Source organism: Elephas maximus, chromosome 12, assembly GCF_024166365.1.
Source record: "Elephas maximus indicus isolate mEleMax1 chromosome 12, mEleMax1 primary haplotype, whole genome shotgun sequence".
Lineage (NCBI taxonomy): Eukaryota > Metazoa > Chordata > Mammalia > Proboscidea > Elephantidae > Elephas > Elephas maximus.
Window position 1 is genome coordinate 101759169 of NC_064830.1, and position 26846 is coordinate 101786014.

General features: G+C 53.0%; 2 protein-coding genes across 2 annotated transcripts in view; one reads left to right on the forward strand and one right to left on the reverse strand.

Annotated features, from left to right (window-relative positions):
- The first annotated feature begins 11044 nt into the window (after positions 1 to 11044).
- BRI3 (brain protein I3) lies at positions 11045 to 22152 on the forward strand. Its single transcript, XM_049904413.1, has 3 exons — positions 11045 to 11300; positions 12410 to 12512; positions 21775 to 22152. Exons 1-3 carry the CDS (start codon positions 11159 to 11161, stop codon positions 21905 to 21907), a joined length of 378 nt encoding a protein of 125 aa, XP_049760370.1. The 5' UTR covers positions 11045 to 11158; the 3' UTR covers positions 21908 to 22152.
- Position 22153: 1 nt separating this feature from the next.
- The window catches only part of BAIAP2L1 (BAR/IMD domain containing adaptor protein 2 like 1), an 83583-nt gene continuing 78890 nt past the window's right edge, over positions 22154 to 26846 (reverse strand). The window contains exons 13-14 of the mRNA XM_049904404.1: positions 25057 to 25094; positions 22154 to 24579 (exon numbers count right to left, since the gene is read on the reverse strand). Of these exons, the coding sequence (XP_049760361.1) occupies positions 24504 to 24579; positions 25057 to 25094 (114 nt within the window). The 3' untranslated portion in view covers positions 22154 to 24503. The remainder of the gene's footprint in view (positions 24580 to 25056; positions 25095 to 26846) is intronic.

The window sequence follows — 26846 nt, forward strand, 5'->3', positions numbered from 1 at the left end:
CTTCAAAGCTTGTGAGTGGTCATCTAAGATACTCCACTGGTCCTACCCTCTCTGGAGCAAGGGAGAATGAAGAAAAAGACAAAAGGGAAAGATTAGTCCAAAGGACTAAGGGACCACAACTACCACAGCCTCCCCCAGACTGAGTCCAGCACAACTAGATGGTGTCCGGCTACCACCACCTACTGCTCTGACAGAAATCACAGTAGAGGGTTCTGGACAGAGCTGGAGAAAAATGTAGAACAAAATTCTAACTCGCAAAAAAAGACAAGGCTTACTGGTCTGACAGACTGGAGAAACCCTGAGAGTATGGCCCTCAGATACCCTTTTAACTTAGTACTGAAGTCACTCCTGAGGTTCACCCTTTAGCCAAAGATTAGACAGGCCCATAAAACAAACAATAGCACTCACAGCTCAACCATGTAAATGAGACTAAATAGGTACACCAGCCCCAGGGGCAAGGATGAGATGGCAGAAGGGGAAAGGGAAGCTGGACGAATGGAAATGGGGAACTCAGGTTCAAGGAGGGGAGAGTGTTGACATGTCCTGGGTTTGGCAATCAGTGTCACAAAAGAGTATGGGTATTGTTTAATGAGAGACTAATTTGCTCCATAAACCTTCATTTAAAGCAAATAAAAGGAAAAAAAAAAAAAGCCGTGGAAGCTCTGTGGGGCAGTTCTGCTCTGCCCTATAGGGTTGCTATGAGTTGGAATTGACTCCTTGGCAATAGGTGTGGTGTGTGTGTGGACGTGATCCTGTTTGGAAATAGGGTTTTCTTTGCTATGTTAATTAGATCATAGTGAGTTGGGTGGATTGTAAATCTAATCACTCCTGAGTTAGAAAACAAACTAGATTAGATGCAGACAGGGCCACATACTGGGGAAGACAGACACCACAAGAGGATTACCAAGGAACCAAGGAACACCTGGAGCTACCAGCAAGGAAAGAATCAACACATCCAGACCCTGATGTGGACTTTCAGCCTCCAGAACTGCGAGAAAATGAATTTCTGTTCTCTAAAGGCGCCCACTTGTGGTGTTTCCATTAATCTTAGAAACTAAGACACAGGCCCAAATGTCTATAGTGCTGAGATTGAGAAACCCTGTTTTAGAATAAGGATGTATTAATGTGTTATTTGTTAAATTAAAAATGTATATATATGCACACACTCACACAATGTGATGATGTGGAAACAGGAGGAAGAGGCAAGAAACAGATGATTCACAGCAGACTATTGAAATGCTTAATAACATAGGAAAAAAGCTCAGCATTACTAGTAACCAATGAAGATGTGAATTAAAACTTCATCCCTCACCACTGCCCCCTGTCAAGTTCGTACGTGTTCTTTAAAAACTGTATTCATCGGGTGGACCCAGAGGACTACTAGTTAATCCAACTCTTTAGAGCACTCATTTTCTCATTTGCTACATGTGCAAATGCCCTGTGGAAGGTCCCAATTATCACCCCATTTTACAGATAAGGAAACTGAGTCACGTTCAGGCGCCAAGTTAGTAGATTAAGGAAGTAGGGGCTTTGAACCCAGACAGCATGACCTGGGAGCCTGTGTGCTTAACCAGAAAGCTGTGGGAGCCCCTCCCTTCCTTACCTGGCTGGGGAGGGGGACCTGTCTGAACATGATATAATTACCAATGAAATCAATTCCCCATGAAATGGCACTTAATGGTACATGCCAAGTGAGCGATGCTGGAAGTCAGAGGAGGAAGACAAGTTTGTGTGGAAGATGCTTCTCTCAGGGGCCCTCAGAACCTGACTTGGGTGGTGCACAGAGTTTGAATTGCACGTGACCTTGAATGATATGTTGATAAAGAGCTTGGATTTTGCACTGTGGGCAGTGGAGAGCCCTGGGAGGTTGCTAAGTAGGGAAAGCTGTTACACACCACTGAGCAAGGTGGCTTTTAGGGATGGTTCCTCAGATTGGGGGGTGGTGGTGAGGGGTGTATGGGAGAACATGTTTCCACTGAAAGGGCTTTTCCAGGTGAAACTAAAGAGGACTAGAAGCTGCATTATGCATAGTACCAAAGGCCAAAAATGATCCGAAAAAATCCAGTTCTGCTTATTGTGATGACATCAACATCTGGGAACAGCTCAGACTGAAACGGATTCCTCAGGCAGGGTGGCATATGGTACGGAGTCAGAAACAACTCCATATTTCACACCCATTATCAATTTTTTTTAATTTTTGGTGAAAATATACACAGCAAAACCCGCTGCCATTCCATAGCTTCTAGACGTAATGAGCAGTGACATTGGTTCCATTGGACATTGGTTCCATTCTTCATGTTGTGTTATTTCTGTTCTAGTTGTTTCACTTCCATTTACTTAATCTCTCTGCGCCTCAACCTTCTCATGTATGCTTTAAAATAGCTGTTGACCTTCTGGTCTTATATAATAATTTTTTTTTTTTAAGAAATGCAGCAATCAAGAGTGACAATCTTTACTGTTCAGGCCAAATTGTTACTTAGTTAAAAGGTGACTTTAGGGGATAGTTTCAACTCAAGGTTTGAAGAGCAACTCGGAGCCATAGTCTCGGGGACTCCTCCAGCCTCAGTAGGTCCAGTAAGTCCGAATTCTTTAAGAGTTTAAAGTTCTGTTCCACATATTTCTACCTTTTTATCAGGATTCATCTATTGTGTTCCTGATCAGAATTTTCAGTAGTGGTAGCTGGGCACCATCTAGTTCTTCTGATCTCAAGGTGGAGGAGGCATTGGTTCATGGAAACAATTAGTCCTCTAGTCCAGTTCCGTCTCTGATTCTTGAGTTTCCTTCTTTCTCTTTTATTCCAGATGAATAAAGACCAATAGTTAGATATTAGCTGGCCACTCATAAGCTTTTAAGACCCCAGATACTCTCACCATACTGGGACTTGTTATTTTTAACCTGTAGCAGCCAGGATTAAGTACTTGTTTTACCCAGTATACTGGGTTGAATAATGTTTCCCCAAAATTCATGTCTACCAGGAACCTCAGAATGTGACCTTATTTGGAAATAGGGTCTTTGCAGATGTAATTAGTTACAGGTGAGGTCATACTGAAGCCCTCAATCCAATGACTGGTCCTTATAAGAAGAACATGTGAAGATGGAGGCGGAGATTGGAGTGATGAGGCTACAAGCCAAGGAATGCTGAGAATTACCGGCAACCACCAGAAGCTGGGAGAGAGGCATGGAAGATTCTCCCTCAGAGCCTCCAGAAGGAACCAATCCTGCCAACACCTTGATTTTGGATTTCTAGTTTCCAGAAGTGTGAGAGAATACATTTCTGTGTTTGGTACTCTGTTACGGCGTCCCTAGGACACTAGTACACCCAGCTTAGGGATGACAGTCCATGGACACAAGATTCACCCTGGCCCCCCGGATGGGAGGTAGCCTCTCCCACTGGGCACCTCCACTGGCCCTTGCTCTCCTGGATCCTGACACCAGCTTTACACACAGCCCCTGGAGGTAGCCCGTTCCCCTGGCAGAGGTGGAGAAATACATACCCCTTTTCTTAGATCTACATTGGAAACAGAAGAACAACTTTGTTCTACGAAACTAAGGGGGAAGGCTCACAAAAATGAATGAATGACTGCCTTATTTGATGAGGGCTTGGCTTGTGGTAATTTAGGGGGCTACTCTTGCCTCCTCAGGGATGAGGACACCATTGGGGCTCCTTACCTCACCTGTCTCCAGTAACACTTTCTAGGGTCACTGGAAAAAGCCTGAAACAGGATTGTCTCTGGTGCCTTGTTGCATTTTGTCTTAACGTGGCTTGCTCTGACATCCTTGCCTCTCACAAGTCGTGATTTTTATTCAGGATCCCCTGGGCAGTGGTATTAAATGGGCTTCTTTCCGGAACGTTCCACACTGTGGCCCAGTGAGCTGCTTCCACTGTGAGGACTCCAGACTCAGAACCTGAGAATCTTGGGGCAGGGCGGGATTGTGAGGCAGCATTCTGTCCCCCGCGGAGGCCTGCCCTTCCCAGTTCCTTCCGGCCTCCCACGCCCGCGATGGCTCCTCGCCTGTGGCCTTCTCGCTCTGTCCTGGTCCTTCATGCCGGTCGCTGCCCATCTTCTGCTGGAGCATAAGAGGGCTTTGCCCAGCCCCATCCTCAGGCTCCCTCCCACCACCTCTGAGCGCCTCACAGGAGCCAGCCATGACCACAGTGCAAGAAGCAGGTAAGAGCCCCTGCACTGTGCCAGGTAGGGAAAGGAGGAAGGTGGGCCCAACGGGAAGGAGAAGGTAGCGAGGGGAAGAGGAGAGAGGGAGGGACGTTGTATCGGGGGCCTTAGTGTCTTCTTCTCTCTGTCACTTGGCCATGGTTATCTCTGTCCTTCTTGAAGCTCACTCCCCACTGCAGTCTTCTTGTTTCACAAAACCAAGGCCCCATGAAAACACAATCTCAGCCTTGTTTTCCTTTTTCTCTCTCTCTGTGGCCTGAAGGAGAACTGAGGCCCCTGCACTGTTGCCAAAATAGAATAATGGCTGAGAGAAGAAGACTGGGATCCTTACAGGACCAGCAATGGGCCTGAAAAATCACAATTTGCTTCTCCCCCCCCGCCACCATAATCCTAACCATGTGAGACAGTAGCTTCTTGAATGTACCAAGAAGCTCATATGATGACCTACGAGCACTACTAGCGTGTGAGAAGAACACGAGCCTTCTTTGATGGCCTCTAGCTGTCCCTGAGGTAGAATCAGGGGCAGCTGTTGAGGTCTAGACGACAGTGACAGCCACCCAGGTGACAGGTCTTCCCAGAGAAGACATCTGCACATGGCGGTTAACATTGTATTTACTCATGTTTGTGGAAATGGCAATAACTAAGGAGTTCCTTGGCAGTGCAGACGGTTAATGTGCTTGGCTGCTAACCCAGAGGTTGGAGGTTCGAGTCCACTCAGGCACTTTGGAAGAAAGGCCTGGTGATCTGCTTCCAAAAAATCAGCCATTGAAAACCCTATGGCACACACACGGGGTGGCCATGAGTCAGAATCAACAGCACCTGGTTTGGCTTTTTTGTTTTTTGGCAATAACTAATAATAATCATAATAATAAATTTCAACTGGAGCAAAATATAAAAGTGGATAAAGAGCAGAACTTCAAGTGTCTGAAAAAATATGCAAAAGTTATGTTCCAAGTTTTCTTCAATAAGAATGTATTTCTTTTGCAACCGGAAAGCAGTGGCTTGCGTCTATGGCCTTCTCGCAGAGGCAGTGTGGTGCGGTCTCTAGGATGTGGTAGACAGGGTGTCTGAACATCCGCCTTTACTGGCTGAGAGACCTTGGAACAGTCTCAGAGCCTCTCTAAGGAAACCAGGCATCTCCATCAAGCATTTGGGGACGTTCCTACCTCCTTCGTAGGCCGGCTCTGTGCGGGAACCGAGATGAAGCACGTGAAGTACTTAGCAGAGTGCTTGGCATTACTGGTTGACCAGTAAATGGTAGCTGAGACTGTTGCTGTTAGTTGCTGAAAATTCAGCTCCACTCCTGGCGGCCCCATGCAGAACAGAACAAAACGTCCAATCCTGCGCCGTCTTCACGATGCTTGAGTCCACTGTTGCAGCCGCTGTGTATTTTGAGCGCCTTCCAACCTAGGGGGTCATCTTGCAGCACTACATCAAACAATATTCTATTGTCATCCATAGGTTTTAAAAAAAAATAAAATTTATTTCTGTTGTCGTTGAGAATATACACAGCAAAACGTACACCAATTCAACAGTTTCTACACGTACAATTCAGTGACACTGATTACGTTCCTTGAGTTGTGCAGCCATCTCAGCCTCCTCCTCTGAGATGTTCCTTCCCCGTTAACATAAACTCGCTGCCCCCCTAAGGTTCCCATCTAACCTGTCAAGTTGCCGCTGTCAGTTTGATCTCACAGAAAACTCTCGTTGCCATCGAGTTGATACCGACTCGTAGCGACCCTACAGATGTCACATAGATTTAAAAAAAAAAAAACAAACATGTTGACGGCAGACTTTTTTTACTAGCGAAGCTAACCTATTGTTTGGTTTTAAGAAAACTTCAGGAGACATTTTTGGTTTGAGGTTTAAAGAGTATTTTAGGGCAATGGTTTTGAGGGGGGTTCATCCAATTGAGTTTTCACTGACTGATTTTCAGAAGAAGATCACCTGGCCTTTCTTCCCAGTCTGTCTTAGTCTGGAAGCTCCACTGAAGCCTGGTCACCACGGGTGACCCTGCTGGTATGTGAAATATTGGCGGCACAGCTTCCAGCACCACAGCAACATGCAAGACACCACAGTACAGCAAGCTGACAGACAGGTGGTGGAGCTGAGACTATGATTATTTAAAGCTAGCATGGCTAATCTCCAATCGGCCCTGAATGCCGTCCGTCCAGCAGTCACAGAACTCGGGTCTGTTCATGCTCCCGGTTCTCCTGTCTCCTCAAACCCCCAACACCTGTCCTGTCCTGTCTTGGCTGATAATCTTGCTTCCTATTTCATAAAGAACATAGAAACCATCAGGAGAGCCCCTCCGTGACACCTACCCACCCACCTTCCTTTCCCTGTGCCCCCGGGGCCTGCCTTCTGTCCTGGATGGGGCCTCCCATGAGCCCCGTACTGGGCCCTGTCCCCTCTCGCCTGCACCTCGCTCCCCCTCTCCTGGGTTCTTTCCACCAGCGTACGACATGCCGTCGTTTTTCTCCACCTTCAAAATCAGGCAAACAAAAGGCAGCTTGGTCCTTCGGTCTTCACAGTGTTGACTCTCTGATGCCCCTCCAGTCTTTGCACCAACATCGCCTTCTCAACGTGGCCCCTCAACCGCCCAGTATGAAATCCCAAACCATCCCTTGCCCTTCCTGCCTCCCATTTTCTGTCCCTGCCTGTGCCCCCCAGAGCACTGGTCACTTGCTAAGCTCCCTCCCCATTAAAACATGAGCTCCCCAGCTTTGTGTCTTCAGCTTTGTTCTCCGTGTGCCAGGCCTCCATAAATACTCCCCGAGGGGACAAGTGGGTGGCAGCCACTGTGATGGCCTCAGGCCTTTTATAGTCAGGTATTATGGATTGAGTGGTGTCCTCTCAAAATTAAAAAAAACAAAAACCGTTGTCTTCGAGTTGATTCTGACTCATAGTGACCCCAAAATTATGTGTTATAAATCCTAACTCCTATGCCTGTGGAACTAATCCCATTTGGGAACAGGGTTTTCTTTGTTAGGTTAATGAGGCCGTATCAGTGCAGGTGTGTCTTAAACCAGTCACTTTTGAGATGTGAAAGGAGCGGATGGGACACAGAAGCCATCACAAAGGGGGAAAAACAGATGCCAGGTGAAGATCACCAAGGAGCCGAGGCACGAAGGCTGAAAGGGACAAGGACCTTCCCCCAGAGCCAACAGAGACCCTTCTCCTAGAGCCAGTGCCCTGAATGCGGACTTCTAGCCTCCTGAGCTGTGAGAAAATACATTTGTTGGTTAAAGCCACCCACTTGTGTTTCTGTTACAGCAGTCCTGAGAAGCTAAGGTGTCACAGAATACCTTCACGCACACCTTGTCCACCTTTCATCAGGTGTGGCTTTGGGGTGGTGCACCTCAGGCCGACAAGTGCAAACTCGGCTTCCCCCTCCTTCCCCTCAAGCTGGTCTCTCCAGAGTTCCCATTCTAGGTGTTAGTGCCGCTAAGTCACCAGAGCCAGAAACCTGAGCGTTCTCTGGGTCCTCCTGCTCCTTACCCCTCAGTGGGTCACTAGGTCGTGATGGGATCTTAGCCTCGCTTGCTTGCACCTTTCTCTCCCTCCCTGTCTCTACAGCTGGCCCTCCCCTCAGTCCTCATTGTCATCTCTTGCTGGAATGACCCCAAAGGGTCCTCGGTGGCCCCCTACCCACAGTCTACCCTTTGTACCCCTGCCAACGTCATTTTTCCAACACGCACATGGGATGTCCATGCTCCCCTGTGCTGCGGGTCCTAGTACAGCTCCAGCAGGCTGCCCACCCAATGCCCACAGCTGGGCCCCATCTCACCTGGCCAGCCACCTTACCCTTGATCCTGGAGACCCTTCCAGGGCTCCAGACAGCCCTCTGGACTGGAGTTCTGGCACATGGAGCTGGGTTGCTGAGAGCTCTTTGGAGCCTCAGCTCATTCTGCCTTGCCCATCGAGTCAGCTCCCACTTGGCCGTGCAGCCCAGCTTCCACACGACCCTGGGAGTCTTGAGGTGCCCAGAGCCTATCACCATCCCGGGGGTTGCACCCTAACCCTCTCACTGCATAAATGTCACTCCACTGCGGTTGGTAGGTGACCACTGGGCTCCTGGCCAGAGAGCTCCTCCCCTGGGGGCAGGATTGTGTGCCAGTCACCCCCGTATCCCAGGTTAGCTCAGCGACAGCTCCACAGGCAGCTCTCTGAATGAAGGGCAGGCACCTCTTAGCGTCTGTGAGCAATATTTCTCAAAGAGATGGTGGGAATTCCCCAAATCCCACCCTATCCACAAATACCACCACCCCGTCAGTGTGTCATACTGAGGTGGCCTGTGTGCTGCTGTGATGCTAGAAGCAATGCCACTTGTACTTCAAACACCAGCAGGGTCACCCATGGTGAACAGGTTTCAGTGGAGTTTCCAGACTAAGACTAGGAAGAAAGGCCTGGTGATCTTCCAAAAATCAGCCAATGGAAACCTTATGGATCACAACTGGACACTGTCCAACTTGCTTGCTTTGGACACATCAGCAGGAGGGATCAGTCGCTGGAGAAGGACGTCATGGTTGGTGAAGCAGAGGGCCAGCGGGGGCGAGGAGGGTTGGCACAATGGCCACAACAATGGACTCGAACATGCCAGTGATCCTGAGGATGACGTAGGACCAGACAACGTGCCGGTGGTCCTGAGGGTGACGTAGGACCAGACAACGTGCCGGTGGTCCTGAGGGTGACGTAGGACCAGACAACGTGCCTGTGGTCCTGAGAATGACGTAGGACCAGACAACGTGCCGGTGGTCCTGAGGGTGACGTAGGACCAGACAACGTGCCAGTGGTCCTGAGGATGATGTAGGACCAGATGTTTCCTTCTGTTGTAGATAAGGTCACCATGAGTCAGTCAGTCAGTCTACTCAAAGGCAGCTATCCATGAACAAGGACTTCAAAGTAGGAGGCACCCCTAAGGAGAAAACAAAACCCAAAAATTCAATTATTGGAGAAGGGAGCCAGAGGCTGTGGATTTTGTGGGCTTCAAAAAGCACACACAGGCATGTGAGATTGTTGACCTCTGCGCTGTCTAGTAGGGAAGCATGGCAGCAATCTAAAGCCGTTCTTTAGGGTTTAGAAGGTGGGGGGAAAATGGGGGACCCATATGGGTGGCCACAGCTGACCAGGTGTGAGTGTCACACTTCTAGCTGCTCCTACCCTGTGGCTTCATCTGGGAGCCGCCCTGCGGAGTCGCTGGCTTCCCCACCGTAGCGGGGGCCTCTGCTCACCTTGAAGCCCTCAGCCAGTCTCAGCCTCCACTCCAGACCTCCCTCCCCCAGGATTGTTGGGGATGTCACCTGGACAGGAGATAAGACTGATGGGAATGGGCTTTGAGCAGCTAAACTTGTGGTAAGGAAACAGGATGGCGGGTCTGAGAGGAGCCCTAGCTGTCCCAGAGTTGAATCAACTCGCAAGTTGTGTAAAAAGGGTAAGAGAGAGTAACTCCTCCAGGAGCCCCTGGAAAGATGCGGAAGGTGGGCGTAAGGCGTTTTTGACAAGTAGCTTTAAAGCTTCAAGATCTTTGTTTTTTAAGTTTTATTGACAACTCATGAGGCATTAAAAACAAAAACAAAAAAACAACCTGTTACATGGAGTGGATTTCACTTCTTGGATACCGCATGTGTGCTCCAGAGGGTTGTCCTGGCTGTAATCCTTCTGTAAGCAGATGATCAGGTCTGTCTTCAGCAGTGCTGCTGGCTGGGTTTGAACTGCCGACCTTTAGGTTAGTAGTTGGGCACAGTTTGCACCACCCAGGAACATCATGAAGCGTTATTGTTGGGTGCCCTCGAGTTGATTTTCAACTCCCAGCGACCCCATGTGCAAGAGCAGAACTGCCCCATAGGGTTTTCTAGGCTACAGGAGCAGATCCCGAAGTCCTTTCTCCTGGAGACCCACTGAGGTGGGTTAAAACCGTCAACCTTTTGGTTAGCAGCCGAGTGCTTAACCATCGCACCATCAAGGCTTCTAAGGGTGCCTGACACAGGGGTCTTTGAGGTCAGGCAAGATCCAACCTTAAATTGGGGCTCTGCCCGGTGATAGCCTTGGTCAAGCCACTCCCCTCTTCTGAGGCTGTTTCCTTCTTGCACACTGTGGATAATAATATGCACCTCCTGGGTAGCTGTAGATTAACGAAACTGAGGAACAAGCGTAGGACTGTGTCTGTCGCACAGCAGATGCCCAAACGGGGGAGTTATTTATAACCAGTGGCCACACCCCTATAAATTACCTAATTCATCCAAAAAAGAACTGAAGGAGTTAATATGACTGGACAGCCAAGCAGGCCGCGGTTGAGGCGCACACCTTGGTTCTTCCTGCAGGATTTTCTTTTGCACTGATTGGGGTTCGGGGCCCCCAGCCTGGTCGGGATCTCCAGTCGCCAGAATGCTAAGCCCCCGGCCCCTCCCGCTGGGAGCGGGGACACCACGTGGACGCGGCCCGGCACGCTCGGGAGGGGCGTGGGGACGCGGCCCCGTTCTCCCCCGTGGGGGTGGGTGGGTGGGTCGTGGGCTCCGGCCATCGGGCTCCCGGTTGGGGGTCTCCCGCCCTCGGACAGAGGCCAGTGGCCTGCGAGGGTCGTGGCCTCCGCGGCGCGAGGTGGCGGCCGGGGGCGGGGGGAGCGCAGGCCACAAAGATCCTGGCCGGGCGGCCTGGGACGGTCTCGGGGCCGCGGACGTGGGCGGGCAGACCGAGCGCGAGCCTCCGGCCCGCTGCGGGGAGCCCCCAGGGCGCGCGGCCCCGACCCCGGTGGCGCGCGGAGGCTGCGGCTCCTTTAAGACGCCCCGCCCGGCCCCGCCCCGCGCCCCGCCCCCGCGGGAGCCGCACCACGTGACCTGGGTCTTGTGACCGGCGGGGGGGCGCGAGGGGAAGCCCGCGGCGTCCGGGAGGGAGGGAGGGAGCCCGCCGGCCGTCCGGGCGTCCCCGCCGGAGCGGAGCGGAGCCGAGCCGGAACCGGGAGCGGAGCCCGAGCGGGGCCGCCCGCCATGGACCACAAGCCCCTGCTGCAGGAGCGGCCCCCCGCCTACAACCTAGAGGCCGGCCCGGGCGACTATGCGTGCGGCCCGCACGGCTACGGGGCCATCCCCGCCGCGCCGCCGCCGCCGCCCTACCCCTACCTCGTCGCAGGTGCGCCCCGCGCGCGGGAACTCGGCGCAGGGACGGGGGCCGGGACCCTCGGGAGGGAGCGGGGCGGCCCCGCCGAAGCAAAGTTTGGGCCGAGTCGCGCGGTGACCTTTAGCCCCAAACAAACTTTCCCCCGACGCCCCCGCAGAGGTGGGGTCTGGGCCCGGAGCCTGCCCGGGGACACGCACTGTCGGCCCCGAGGGAGAGACGTGGGGCCGGAACGTGGGGCCTGGAGGAGGGGGCGGGGAGGGCCCGCTGGGGTCCCGCCCCTGAGAAGTTTTCGAGGTGCTGCCTTGCTAACAACCCGAGGGACCCCCCCAGGTTTCCATCGTGGGCGCCGCCCGTGGGTTGTTAGGCTGCCTAGGGGATCCGTGCACCTGGCCGCTCTTCTACCCTACTAGAGTATTCGGTTTACCTGGCCGCCCTTCCGGGCTACCTGGGAGATCTGATGCACCTGGCCGCCCTTCTAGCGTGCTAGGGGATCCGGTGTACCTGGCCGCCCTTCTAGCCTGCTAGAGGATTCGGTGTACCTGGCTGCCCTTCGGGGCTACCTAGGAGATCTGATGCACCTGGCCACTCTCTAGCCTGCTAGGGGATCCGGTGCACCTGGCCGCCTTTCTGGCCTACTGGGGGGATCTGGTGCACCTGGCCGCCCTTCTGGCCTACTAGGGGATCCGGTGCACCTGGCCGCCCTTCGGGGCTACCTGGGAGATCTGATGCACCTGGCCGCCCTTCCAGCCTGCTAGAGGATCCGGTGCACCTGGCCGCCTTTTTGGCCTGCTAGGGGATCCGGTGCACCTGGCTGTCCTTCTGGCCTACTAGGGGATCCGGTGCACCTGGCCACCCTTCCACACTACCTAGGGGATTTGGTGCATCTGGCTGCCTGTTCTGTGAAGTCCAAAGTCTACAGTAAATGAACTTTGTGTTTAGCAGGTGCCGTTTGCGGCTCTATGTCTAACAATGCCCACAGTAGGCGTTAGCAGATGGAGGCACTTACCTTGATTATGGGAACGATAAGGTGGTTTTTTTCGGAGGGGGAGGGCAGGAGAAGGAGTCTTCAGGCTTCAGGGGTTTTCTCTCTGTGCCCCTTTGATCTGCTCCTCTCCCCACAGGGCTACCCACCCACCACCCCAGGGTCTACAGCATCCATAGTCGAGATGTCACCCGGTACCCCGCCAACTCCATCGTGGTGGTCGGAGGCTGCCCAGTCTGCAGGTAGGCCAAGTCCCCAAGGCCGTAGACAGGTGGGCTGGGGGAGTCTGTGGGTTTGGACTTGGATCGGGGACCTCTGTGGGGGTGCTGAGAAGCTCCTGATCTGCCTGTGGGTCATGGAGTGGATGGAGCGTGGTTTATGGGCACAGAGAGGTGGAGCTGATTTTTTTTCCGTGGGTATTTTTTCCTGGGGAGTGGAGAAGGGCTTTCACTCCTCAGGGGGTGGGATGTGGGATGTTGACCCCCAGAATCCTTCCTGTTTATGGGACCTGCTAGGGATCAAGTTCTTTTTTTTCCTTCCAGTTTTGGCAAACGTACTCTGCCGTTGATTCTTTAAGGCGGCGGGAGGTTTCGCTTTGCCGGGTGTGGGGGCAGGAGAGCCCGAGTCTGACGGCCAGTGCGTCCAAGGAGCTGGGCGTCTGAGAGGCCGGGAGAGCAACAGCTCTAAGGGCCGCTTCATCCAAAGTGGGGCTTCGAAACCCCTTGTCATTGGCTGAGGATGTACACCTGTGGTTTTCTGTTAGGGCAGAAGGGGCTGTTCGTATTCTCACACAGGAGTCTACAGATACTTTCTGATAACTTTTTTTTATAGGGGAGCTCTGGTGGTGCAGTGGTTAAGACTTCAGCTGCTAACCAAAAGGTCGGCAGTTTGAATTCACCAGCTGCTCCTTGGAAACTCTATGGGACAGTTTTACTTTATCCTATAGGGTCGCTATGAGTCAGGATCAACTCAGGGGCAACGGGTTTGGTTTTTTTTTTGGATATAGGGGTCACCATGAGTCAGAATCAAATCGACAGCAATTTGTGGGTTTTTGTAGGCCTGAGAGGCACCTGGACACTTACCTTGTGTGAGTCTTGAGAGTACAAACTGAGATGAACTTGAAAGATGGGGCATGCAGGACGTTTAGACATTTCAAAGCAGAGTGGCAAGGACGGGTTCCAGGTTGTGGCCCGGATGGGGACGGTGAGGTTTGAGGTGGAATGAGGAAACCCTTGTTTAGCTCTAGAGTTAATCTTAAGTATGCTGGGAAGGCCTGGAGTTGAGTCACATGATGACATAGGTGGTACGTGTAGCAAAAGCAGTGGCCTCAGAAAGGGAGGGTCTGAGCCCTAGAGGCTGGACCCCTCAGAGCTGCCTTCGTGCCTAGGAAAGGGGGCTGTGGGACGGGGAGACACCTCGCTGGGGTGGGTCACTGTCTGGCTGACAGGTTGGCATTTGGAGAACATGAGGGCTGGCTGGGAGGGAGGGGAAGGGGAGGGAAGAAAACTGGGTGTCCTCTCTTCTGCCCTCTGGAGTGGGGGGAGCATCTGCTGCTCTGTGGGGCTTTGGGGTTGGTTAGGTTTTTGGCACACAGGGCAGGCTTTGTGGGGAAGGGCGGTGCGGACGGAGGGGTGGGTTGGATGCTGAGGGAGAGCTGGTCTCTCTAGAGTGGGGTGGGCAGGGGGCCAGACTTGGTCCCATGTGGAGAACGCCTCCAGGAGTTGTTCTGGGGATGTTGCATGATGAGGTGGGTGGTGGAAAGCCCCACTGAGGTGTCCATGGGCCCGTTTTTCTTAGGCCGGGGTCCTTGAATGGTCACCCAAGTTTAGGGAGGGACCTTAGGCTTCCAGCTAGAGCGAGAATCCAAAAGGTGCCTGGGGCAAGGGGTCTGGCATTCGTGTCCCGGCCAGTAAGCCCAGCCTTTCGGAGGAGCTGCATTCAGATTTTGCCCACCTGACTGGGAAATGGGGTGTCTGATGGGATGTCCGGGGCCCTTCTTGGCCTGAGCCCCTGACCTAGTGGGTGCCGGAGGCCAGCAGCCAGATTCGTGTGGACAGTGGAGGCTGAGGGCCGTGGCTGAGATGGCCCTGGGGCTGCAGAGTACCTGCTTTCTCGGGGAGGGGGGGGCCGCCTTCCCTGATTCTGTCCTTGCAGGGAGGGATGTGTGTCACTTTGGAGCCTGTGGCAGAGGCTATGCTCTTCTGGTTCTTGGGGAGGGTCCTGGGCCCTGGGCAGGGGGGTGGGCACCTTTGATTTGGAATAGTCTCTCAGTTTTTATGTGTGGATCTCTCTACTCTGACCAGCATGGGTGACAAGGAGGGGCAGCTCTTCCCTGAAGAGGTGTGGGATCCCAGCCCTTTAACACTCTCTCATTCCCCCTGTGGTGGTATGGCCTCCAGTGCTCCTTGGCCTGGGAGGGAGGGACATTGGGGGGCAGTAGGGCCCTCCCAGTGTGGCCCCGTATCCTGCTTTCTGCCCACAGTGCTCTCTCGGCCTTTGCAGGAGCAGTGCTGGGCTGGGATGGGCTGTGGAGGTGGGCAGCAGGACGGAAGGAAAGCCGGGGCTCCCCTTGCTGGCTCTGCTTCTGGTCTTGGTGCCAGGGTGCAGCCCCTGGGTGGCCTGCTCCCTGGGAGAGGGTGTGGGACGTGTGCCTGGAGAACAGTCCCGTCAGGTGCCGGCTGGTCTCTTGGGGATGGGAGACAGGACCCGGGCCCAGCTGGCCAGGCCCCGTCCCATCTCTCCCGGGAGCTGGGCAGGTACTGGCAGAACTCACGCTGCCGTGGTTCCACCAAGCCAGGCTTGGCAGGCGAGCCACCTGGTCACTGCTGGCCTCACTGCTGTCCGGCTGAGCAGCCTGACTCCACCTTCCCTTTTTAGCCATTTACAAGGTGTTCTTGAGCCCCACAGATGAGTAACGTGCTCAGTTCCTCCTGGCATGCCTTATCTGACCTACCAGCTCAGGGTGATGTGAGGTGTCTCCAGGTGCAGGGCGAGGAGGCGCAGCCAGGGTGGGGAGGGTGCGAGGAGGTGCCATGGGCAGCGCCGTGGCAAAGGTGGGTGTGCATGGCCTTAGGACCTGGGTTGGTGTCATCACCGGCCGCTGGGTCTTGGGGGAGAAGAGGTACTTGTGAGGAAACTCAAGGGACACCCAGAAAGGGGAGAAGGCCAGGAGAATGTGTGGGCTGTGGGAACCCAGGGAGAGTTCTCAGGGCAGCTGTCAAAGTCAGGTGCTGCCCAGGGTCAGGCTGTGGGGTCTGGGAAGTGGTCAGTATAGATAGTTGGTGACCCCGGGCGAGCCCGTGGAGGCAGTAGGATGCTAAGGGTGCACAGTGATAAGGAGGTGTCTGTGAAGGGTGTGGTAAGGGACTATGAAAATGTGGGTTTCTGGGCGGTGGGCCAATGTGTGCAGACTGTGCCCTGGGCAGCGGGCCGATGCATGCAGCACTGTGCCCTGGGTGGTGCCATGCCTGTGGAGCTGGAGCTCTGGCCTCGCTGCAGCCCCAGGATCTCTCCAGGTTTGGGGAGGTGGTGAGAGAGTCAGCTGTCCCAGCCCTATGGGCTCCTGGCACGGTGAGATGGGCCTGGGGGGCAGGGTGCAAGCAGATCACCCAGGACAAGGTCCTGGCTCCTGCTAGGGCCTCCTGCTAGGTGGGCCATGCTGTGGTGACCCCTGGAGACTTAGCAGCCTGGGGGTGCCTACACAGGTCAGGGCCCAGGGCTGGCCCTCCAGGGAATATGTGGGCTGTGACAGGCCTGGTGGCCGTCCTGAGCTCGGACAGGCTGTGCTGCTCCCCTGGTCTCTCTGTCTCTGGTCCCAGGCCCAGCCCCCAGCTGCCAGTAGCCTTTGCTGGGGTGTCTACAGAGTGGGGAGGAGGGCACAAGTCTGGCCTCTGGATCAGGCGGGGCCTGAGGTTACCTGGTGGTCTAGGCTTGTTCAGAAGGGTCTGCAGTGGTTGATTGCTCTAGAGTTGTAGAGAACTCTTTTGAATAAGAGCTGAGAAGCCGTTACCACTGTGGGAGGCCTTTTGGAGGTGGTAATCCCAGGGACCCCCAGAGGCCAGACAGAATAGGCTTCAGGAGAGAGACTGGTGGGGGAGGGGGAGGGGTGCAGAGCAGGGACCATGAGGAGGTACACCTGGTCTCTGGAGAGGTGTGGACTGCTTGGCTGGGGGAGGTCTGGAGTCATGTTGCTGGCTTGAGCTGTGGCTCCAGTCGGTGGCCCCTGGGGGAGGCTTGGTCTGGGAGAAGTGACACAGAAGGTGCTGGGAGGGAGGCGGAAGCCAGCTGCCCTCCAAGGGCTGTGTGGGCCGTGCTGCCAGCTGGGTGCACTGAGTGCGGCTGAGCCCTCCTGATAGGCTCTATACCACAGGTAGCCTGCTGGTGGGAGACCCGGGCCATTCCATCCCGGGGCCGTGGTTTTGAACGAGCTCTCTTAGACCCTGGGCCTGAGCTCCCCTGGAAGGTGGGAAGAGAAGTGGTACCTCTGGGGTGGGCTGATTGTGCGGGGTACGGCAGGCCATAAGGACAAGGGTCTTCCTTCCCAGCACCCGGGGGGATGCTTTCCTGGTGGTGCTGCCCAGACCCCCTCCCCTCCCAGGCCCTTCTACCCAGGCCCTGTGCTTCTGCTCACCCAGGACCCCTCCCAGGGCCGTCCAGCAGCTGGCTGCTTACTCTGTATACGGTTATCAGAGGTTAAGGAAGTGTGTTCAGAATTAGTTCCCAGTTTCCACAGCTCCAGCAGCTTCCTCCACATGACCCGTCCCGATTGCTCAAGAATGGAGGAGGTGTTGGCCAGCCACAGCTAGAGCTACTGCTGTGTGGGTTCTGAGCCAACTGACGGGAGTTGAAACTTTGCCAGTCAGATGTGGGGTGGTGAGATGGGCCAGGGGCGGGGGGTGCAAGCTGGCAGGGGTCTGGCACGTCCTGTGTATAGCAGCCCTGGGGGTCTGGGACTGTGGCTTGTGGAACTTTATTTTAATTCGCTGTGTTTTGGTGAAAGTTTACAGAGCAAGTTATGTTCGTATTTAACAATTTCTATACATTTTGTTCAGTGACATCAGTTAGATTTTACACAGTATGTCAATTTTCTCATTTCTGTTTTGGTTGCTCCGTTTCTATTAATCTAGTTTCCCTGCCCCCTTGTCTTTACGTCTTTGTTTTATAGTAACTGTTGACATTTCGTCTCTTATACATGATTTTTTATAGCAGCACAGTACTCAGGAGTGATGTTTATTTTATGAGCCAGTCTGTTATTTGGCTACAAGATGACCTCATGGAGTAGCTTTGGTCCAAGGTTTGAAGGGTATCTCAGGGTGATGGTCTCGCAGAATCCTCCAGTCTCAATTGGTCCAGTGAATGTGAACTTAAGAATCTGAGTTCTGTCCCATGTTTTGCTCCTATTCTATCAGGATCCATCTATGGCGTTCCTGGTCAGAACGGTTGGTAGTGGTCTGGGCACCATCTAGTTCTGGTCTCGGGGTATCGTCCTTTTTCACCCCTGACACATAGAGACTAGTAGTTGTATTTTAGATGGCTGGGTTGTGGCGTTTTGTTGAATCAAGAGTAGACCTAGCATTTAGGTGGTTTCTCAATTCAAAGAGTGGATTTTAAAAGTCTGTGTACAGCAGTGGCTCCATCGTGGTCTGGGGCAGCTGGGGAGTCTGAACATTGATGCTTCTGCGGCCACATGTGAACTGGGATAGCTGAAGCTATAAATAGCCACACCAGCTCAGGTTTGCTGCAAACTTACCCTTATAAACCATTCTGCCCAACATCCCCAGGCGGGCCAGCACCCCTGGCCTCAGGGCAGGAGGCCCAGCCTTCCTGGCGTCCTCCAGCCTTGACTGGGATCTCGATGTAGAACCAGGCATAGGGCTGTTGGGGGCTGTCTTTGCCCGTGACACAGAGGTACAGCTGGTACGGGACAGGAACCCTACTACCACCCCAGGGCCTCTCAGCAGAACCTGCTCTGGCTTCTTTGAGCGGACACACTGGGCTCCACTCCCGGCCTCATACTGGCTCTGATCATAGAGATGGTGCCCTGTCCTGCCCGGGCCTCACTGGCCCCAAGGTGCCCAACTCCATGGCGGACCCGAGGGGATGCCTGTGAGGCCTGGCTGGCCCTGGTGACCTGGGGCTTCTCCTTTAGGAGGTTCCCCTGCTGGCCCAGGTACGGACCTGGTTCACCTCTGCTCTGTCACTGGACGTTCTAAGTGGAACGTGCGAAGCAGTGTGCTTCCTGGGGCTTCCTCTCTGGGTAGAAGATTTGAGTAGCAGCTGGCAAGAGACGGAGAGAGCAGCTGGTGGGGGGGCACTCCCCATGCTCCCTTGGTGGCCCCTGCACCCCTCCAGCCCTTGCAGTAGGGCTGGTGTCTGGGCAGAGCGGGCTCTTTGGAGGTTGGTGCAATAAGCAGGGAAGTTGTTGGCATCTGTTGGCCACATTGCTAGCTCAGGGTAGCCTGCCGTGTCCATTTGTGCATGGCACACAGCTGGAGGCTCATGGCCTTCCTGAAGCCCCTTCCCTGGCACCATGGCCTGGGTGCTTTTTCAGCTGGGTTTCATGCCTACCTGACACGTGGGGCTGGGAGGGGACTGGTGCTGGGGTGGGGTGCTTGGCATGGGTGGCTGGGGGCATCCTGCTGGGCTTGGAGTCTCATGGGTGGGGCAGCCAAGGAAGGTAAGGGCTGAGAGACACCTTGGTGACATGATGGTGTTTGTAGTACAAGACTTTCAAAAACAGACTCTCAAAATAGTCCAGACAAGAAAGGATAATTGCCTTTGCTGACACACAAGCAGGCCCACTAGTTAGTTTAAAGGAGCCCTGGTGGTGCAGTGGTTAAGTGCTTGGGTGCTAACTGAAAGATTAGTGGTTCAAACCCACCAGTGGCTCTGGGGGAGAAAGACCTGGCAACCTGCTCCCATAAAGATTACAGGCTGGGAAATCCTATGGCAGTTCTACTTGTCCTGTAGGGTTGCTATGAGTTGGAATTGACTCAATGGCACCTACCAACATGATGACCAAGCTTTACAAACTTGGAACAGGGCTTCCTTGTGGGTTCCCTGTCAAGATACATATAAACACAAAAAGGGTGTTACCAAGTGAATTTGGGAAACAGGGTGGCACAGAGTTCAGCAGGTGTCTTTGCTGCAGGACTTCTGAGAGCCTTGAACACAATAACGTTCATTGGATTTCCACTGTGACTCTCCAGGAGGGAGAGAGAACAATTGCCCAAGTGACCAGAGAATGCCCCACGTCTTTTCCATAGAGCTTATCAGGGGAGGAGGATTTCAAGATGAACACCTTGGGAAGTGCAGCTAGAATTTACCATCCATTTTATTACTGTTCATTTGTTCTAGGAACTCCCTCATGAGTGGTGGGGGTGGGTTTTACTTTTTTTTTTTTTTTGAAAGCAGCTGGAAACGAGAATTCTCCATGGAATATCCTGGTTTGCTTTTTCCTGATCCCAGAGGAGCAGGCCCAGGTCCCTTTGTGAGGCGGGAGGTGGCTGGGCCGTCCAGGGCCCTGGGCTCTGGCTGCAGGGTCTCTGACCAGCAGCTCCGTAGTGTGCCATGCCTGGTTCCAGGGGAATGAGCCTTGACCATTGGTAGGAGGGGACAGTACCATCCAACCTGCCCTGATAAAAATACAGGGATGCAAATTCCTGAGAAAGGACCACCAGGAGCAGTGTCTTGGGAGTTTGGGGATGCCCTCTGTGCTCTTGTGTGTCACCTTTATGCATGTTTTTTTTTTTTTTTTAATAATTTGCCATTTTGACCATTTTTAAGTATAAAATTTAGTGACATTACATTCACGGTGTGCAGCCATTACTAATGTATTTCTAAAATTTTTTATCACCTCAAACAAACTATACCCTATAAGTAATAACTCCCAATTCTCTGCTTTCTCCAGCCCCTGGTAATGTCTCATCTACTGTCTGTGAATTTGCTTATTTTAGATAAATTCATATAAGTGGAATAATATATTTGACCTTTTGTGTCTGGCTTAATTTCATTCAGCTTATTGTTTTCAAGGTTTCTCCACGTTCTAGCATGTAGTAGAGCTTCGTTCCTTTTTAAGGCTGGTTAATATTCCATTTTCTGTATTTACACCACATCTTGTTTTTCTGTTCAGCTGTTGATGAACATACGGTTAACTGTTCGCTCTTTTGTTCACTGACTGGGAACGTCCCTCCTCTGTGCACAAGGCAGCAGAGGCTTCCCGGCCCTCGTGGGCTGAGAGAAGGCTGTGAAGTGGCTTCAGGAAGATGCTGGGACGGAGTGCTTGTGTGTGTGCTGGGGGTGAGTGGGGCCCTCTGGCGGCCATGCAGAGGAAAGCTTTTCATACTTTAAAGCAGCTGGAAGTGGAAGGATCCGCCGGAGCCCTTCTGCTGCCACCCCTTCCTGTTGCCCTTAGGTTGATCCTGTGTGAGCCTCAGCTGCTGCCTGAGCCTTCCTGTCTGGGCCATCTCAGGTGTCACCTGGGGAGACCCTCCCTGACTCAACCCCCCATTGTCGTTTCTGGCTCCTCCCTTTTCCTTCAAGCACTCTCCAGTTTGTGATTGGCCAGGTTTCTCACATCCTGCTGATGAATCCGAGCACCAGTGGGGCAGGGAGCTGGCTGTCCTGGTGAAGCGCGTGTGTCTGCTGTGGGCTCCCTGGCTGGTGGGGTGGAGCGTCTACTCTGAGCCCAGAGCCTCGCAGAAGCGGCCTGAGGAGCGGCAGCGCTGAGCTGGCTTCTGCTTCCCCCAGGAGGCTTCGGGAAACGACCCTGGGCTCCAAGAGGTGACCTTATCCCCCTGAACCTCTGCTCCCTGGTGCACAGTCTGGGTGACAGATTATATGATACATGTCAGAGGTAAACTGGATTGTTTTGGGAAGAAGCTTTGACTTTAAATTTCTCAAGGGGCCTTCTAGGTATTGTATGAATATGGTTAATTTTTACTAAAATTTGAAAAACCAAACAAAACCCTGAACCCTCCCTTATCATTCTTTTAAAATTTCCATGGCGGGGGGAGGGGAAAGAAACCCAAAACCTCTCCTTTTTTGAACGTGAGACCAGATGTCATCCTTGCGCATCAACACTGAAGAAGCCGTGGCCTCCGGCTTTTCTGAGATGCAGGAATTTCTGTAGGAGCCAGCATGGGCTGCTTGTTCTGTCCTGATTCTGCGCCCGAGTGTGTGGAGAGAAACGTGTGGCAAACGACATGGCAGCTGACCTGCTCTTGCCTTTATAAGTGATTTCTTGCATTCCCTCTTTTCTTCCGATTTTGTATGGAGAGTAATAGCTGCAGGCTGCAGTTCACCGAGAATCTGGTGCTCACAGTTGGGCCCCAGGCCTCGGTAATCCCATCTGTCTGTCCATTTGTTCCCTGCACGTGAGGTGGGTCACCAGGAACCTCCTTGGCCAGGCAGGGCGAGTCTGGGTCAGCGAGCCAGGATGTCCGACCAGGCAGGCCCAGGTCTCCAGCACAGCCCTCACCTTGCACCCCCTTTCTCTCTCCACAGAGTCGGGGTTTTGGAGGACTCCTTCACCTTCCTGGGCATCTTCTTGGCCATCATCTTGTTTCCCTTCGGGTTTATCTGCTGTTTCGCCTTGAGGAAGCGAAGATGCCCCAACTGTGGAGCAACCTTTTCCTAAAGGGAACACACCAGGCTTTCCTACACCGTTATCTTTTCTAATGTAAATGTTGTGTACAATAGCTTTATCAGACAAAGCTTCAGGACTGTTTTGTAAAGTCAGGTGGGATGAGTGCTGGGGTCCCGGGGCTCAGGTCTGGAAACCCAGGGTGATGGCAACTCAATAAAGCACTGCTTCTATTTTTTGCAGTCTTCATTTTGAGAAAGGTGAGGAACACTGTTTTAATAAATGAAATTCATACCATTGTTTACCTGGTTCTGCTTGCTCCGTGTTTGCACACTGCCACTTGTATAAAGAAAAGGTCTGTCATGGAAAATTCTAAACATCCACACAAGTAGGGGGACTAGAAGAACGGACCACTGCCAGCTTCTGCATCACCGACTCATGGCCGATCTGGAGCTTCAGCTCCTCCCCTCAGCTGGATTATAAATTTTAAAAAAGCTTTGCTGCTGCAGTAGACAGAGACATGTTTGTGAAGAATATTTCTGTTCAACTGGTTCAGTCTTAAAAGCCTTGTTTTTGAATGCAGTGCCCTAAACAGGTGGGCAACATACTGTGTTTCTGGGAACCACATTTCCCAGTGTGGGTCCTCTGGGACATGTGGCCTGTCAACCACAGGAGTTGAGAGGCTGGACAACGTGGACAGCTCACAAGGCACGTCAACGTACCAGAGGTGCGGAGGCGGCCAGTCCCAAACCTGCTCCTGTTAAGCCAGCGTTGCCCAAGCTGCTCGACCTCGTGACTTTTTACAAACACCTCTCTCCTCATGCCTTTTGGGAAGTATCGGAACAGTGAGACAGGATCTTGGACTTAATGTGAACCCCATCTGTCAGCACCCTGCACGTCTTTCAGGTACGCACCCCGGGGAGCTCGGCCTGCTGCTGCGACTTCTCTTCGTACCTCTTGCCCATCCCCATGGGCTTTGGCCTGGCCAAGGTGACCAAAGATTCCTCATTTACAGCTTGAGAAAGTGCTTATTTCAAGTTTTTATTATTGTAATTAAACATAACACCTTGACATTTACAGAGCGTGCACCTCAGTGCCAAGGACCTAAAGACAAACCCTCCCTGCCTCTGTACAGCAGGCACCCAGGGAAGCTCCATTTTGTGAAGGCGAAAACGGGGGTCGGGTGAGCCCAGTGGGTCTGCAAGTTGCATCTGGTAATCCTAGGATCTATTTTTAGATACCTGTAACAAAGCTAGAAGATCCCCAAAAGCAGAGCGCTAAAGGCCCCCAACCGTTCCCCCTTCTTAACACACTTCCAGGACCTATACCTCATCCTGACCACTGGTGGGAGCAGTGGCTTCTGTGAACCCGACCCTGTTTAAGGGGTGAGAAGAGACCTGACCAAGTTTGCTTTCCTGGCTGGTGCACTCAGTGCTGGAGCTGCTGGGCCACCTGGGGTCACGTTAACAACCCTGTCATTAGTCCTTGGTAGGGTCTGCCTGGTTTGCCCTCCCAGAAGAGACAGTCTGTGACATTGCTCAACCCAGCAGGAAGGAGTCTGGGGCCAGTCACCTGGAGTATCACACACACTGCTGCATTTGACCTCAACCAATTTCAAGCTTATAGGAAAAACTATGGTTACAGCAGACCATAGGAACTGTGGTGAGCAACAGACAGGCAGCACCTCCTCCCTGCTACCCTCCAGTGAGTGGCCTCAGTGAATTTTAATCACAATTCTCCGCTCATTCAGAGTGGGGCGAGTAAAGTCCTTCCCACTAGTGGGCCCTTCTCACAGGCTAGCAGCCAGGGTAGAAGGCAGCCACCCCTCAGGGTCACTCCTGCCACCAGTATGGCAGCACAGGTGCTGTGTGTGTAGTGTCTCAGCCTAGACACTGAACCTCCCTGCTCAGCAAGTGCACCCAGTGTGCACAGGCTCTGACATGCAGCTTGGCTGGGGGGGGTGGTGTGTGCTTCTTACTGGTAAACCCAGCTGGTAACTCCCCAGTCTTGGAAATAATAAACACTAAATACAGCTATAGGGCTAGGCAAAACGTCTCAGCTGTGTCTAAACTGCAGGAAAGCTTGGGAGTTCATCTTGGGTAGCTTCATACTTGATTAAACAAAAGTTTTAAATTACAAAATCATTAAATTTTATATATCTTCATAATTTATATTGCTTAAGATTATGATTTGCATGCTAAGATGCAAACTTCCACAATATTTTTCTTTAGATAAATATAATGCTACTTCAGAGTACGTGCTTCATAAAGAACACTATGGTTTCATTTGCATTTGGCTGCAGAAAGCCAGTCAAGCATAAACTATCCCTTATTCTGGCGGGCATTAAAAAAAAAATCATAGAACATTAAAAAAAAATGATACAGTAAGGATTGGAACTCAATTTACCGAATAGGAAGAAAAAATTTTAAATGAGTTAAGTTGGTCATGAAACTATTTTATCAAAGACAGAAATGTGTAAACCCAACTATGTGAAACTGAGAAAACGCACCGATCTGCTCGATTAGAATACATTTAAAACCAGGCCCCCTTTGATGAAGCATCACAACAGTTACAGCGTCCTCAGCGATGTGGACCTATTGTCCTGAGGGGAGACTTTACAGGAAGGAGCCCAGCGCTCCCGGCCGCCTTTTCACCGGATGATTGGAGCTGACCGGTCGTTTGTCACTGTTGGTCGGAGTTTCACGGTAGCAAAGGGGTTTTCTCCACTGTGGGAGGAAAAGAGCCTTCAGAAATACTACTACAAGACAGAGATGGGGTTTTAAAAAAGCCAAGAGCCATGGTTCTCGCTTTGTCAGGTGGCCTCACTGACCACTCAGCACGAATCCCCGAAAGTGTCTTCTCAACAGTTTGCTTGGAAGGCAGGGAGGTGGTTACCAGGGGAGCCGCCCTGGGACAGGGTCTGGATGGAGTCACCAACGTGGCCGGGCAGACGCGGGGCCATCCCCCAAGCCCTGCTCTAATGGGTACTCTAGCGGGTGTGGTGGTGGGAACATGGTACGTGCTCTTCAGACCTCATGGCCCCAGGACTTTCTCAGGACCTTTGTGGGGCCACAGGGATGCTGGTGGCAGTGCCAGCAGGGCAGGTGCTCCAGCTGTGTCCCAGAGGGGACACAGTCCTGCTCAAACAACGGGGAGGGGCAGCATCACCAACTGCAGAGTGTAATGTAGAAAATGAAACATACCTCAGAAAAGGCGGTTTTGCGGTCCCATTTGCATCATTCTGTGAAGAAAGATAAAGACGAAGTTTATGGAAAGTTTGTGAAATTGGGGACATTTTTAGTAGGACCTGAAAGTGAAGACATCTAAAGCATGGGGGACTGTTTAAAGACAGGTTCAGAAGCACCCCGTGGTCTGTCTTCAGTTGAGACTGGATCCTAAGTGGACTGGAGAGAATCGGGCAAGAACAGCAAGTTCTAAAGGACAGTAGGCACCCTTAGGAGTATGAGGACATGTGACAAAAGGCCACCTCGGGAGTGTGGCACAGGAGCTTGCTGAGGACACTGAGGGATAGGACAGCAAAGCCAAGGAGCTTACAGGGAGGGGGGGCCAGGCTGTCCCTAAACATGGACACTCAGAGCTCCCTGACAGGAAAAATAACTGCACCAAATCAAACTATTACCCCTTTGGTGGGCACAGCGACCCGAGAAACGGACAAGAAAACGGGCTCTGCTCTCATCGATGCCCTTTCAGAACTGCAGCCACTGGGTCTGCTGTGTGAGCCCCGTCCTGAGTAACGGCACGACAAAACAGTAAAAGAAAATATGACCCTGCTGGTGTTGGTTGCCTGCAGACTGGTGTGAACCGCTAAAGCCAGAGAGCTTGGAGGCGGCTCCGAAACGCGAGGGAAGGAGAAGGCAGACCAAAGCACAGATGTGGTGTTTTCCCTCCAGGACCACTGAGTCCAGGCACAGGGGAGCAGCCAGTGAGCATGGTCCTTCACGCTTTTATCCCGAAAGCTTGCAGGCTGTGAAAATCTGCCATAGTCCTGAGAAGGCGTTCAGGGAGCTAATTCTGTGGCTGCCCAGGAGAGGGCAGTGTAACGCCACCTGACCCACCACTGGCCCTGCTGTCCTGCTGTCCCCAGAGCACTCCAGGCCTCCTCCTGGGGCAGCAGCCTGGCCTGTACAGCCTTTCAGCTCTGACTTTCCCCGCCAGCCCCTGGACTCGAAGGTCATGGATGGAGATGGCCACCCGGGCCAGGCTCCTCGGGATGGCTGGAGGCACCGGGGTTGTGACCTCAGGCCTGTCCTCCCTGGAACTGGCCCTGGGCCTCAGTGTCTTCTTCGGAACCAGGAGACATTTGGCAGATGGCCTTGGGGCCAGCAGATGGGCAGCTCAGTCTGACAGCCCAGCGCCCTTTCCAGTGTCTGCTCTGGGTCACGGTGAGGTTCTGGATGCTGCCGTCTCAGAGCCATGGTGCGGCTGCAGGGGCGGGGGCACATCCCCGGAGGACTTCAGAGGCTGCAAGTGGCTGCATGGGTGAGGTCCTCCTCCCAGCCACGCAGAGCCACCTCAGCGTGGCCACGTCTGGTGCAGCTTCTACGTTACGTGGTGATGAAGGATTAATCGAAGAGTTATTTCTAAAATACCCTAGGATGCCTGTCAATTCATTCCCTTTGTGAGGGCATTAAAACACCAGAGCCGGCATTAAAGCACCAGAGCCGGCATTAAAGCGAGCAGGGTGCCCAGCGCTCTGTGCTAGTGAAGAGACCTCCTGTGTCCAGAGGTCAGGAAGAAGGGAGCACGCCCCACACAGAGGCACACTGGGGCCACCCAAACTCCCGCTGGGTGTGTGCAGCTCTGAGCGCCCCCTCCCTCCTGACTCCCCCCTTGAAGTCTCCTTCTTTCTGCCCCCCCTCCCAGGTGTCCTGACATCTAAGGAAAGCTACATATCCAGCTCTGTATCTTGGCTCGGAAACCAGACATTCCCGCCTGGGCACGCCTCTGAAAACTGACCTCAGGGCAAAAATCC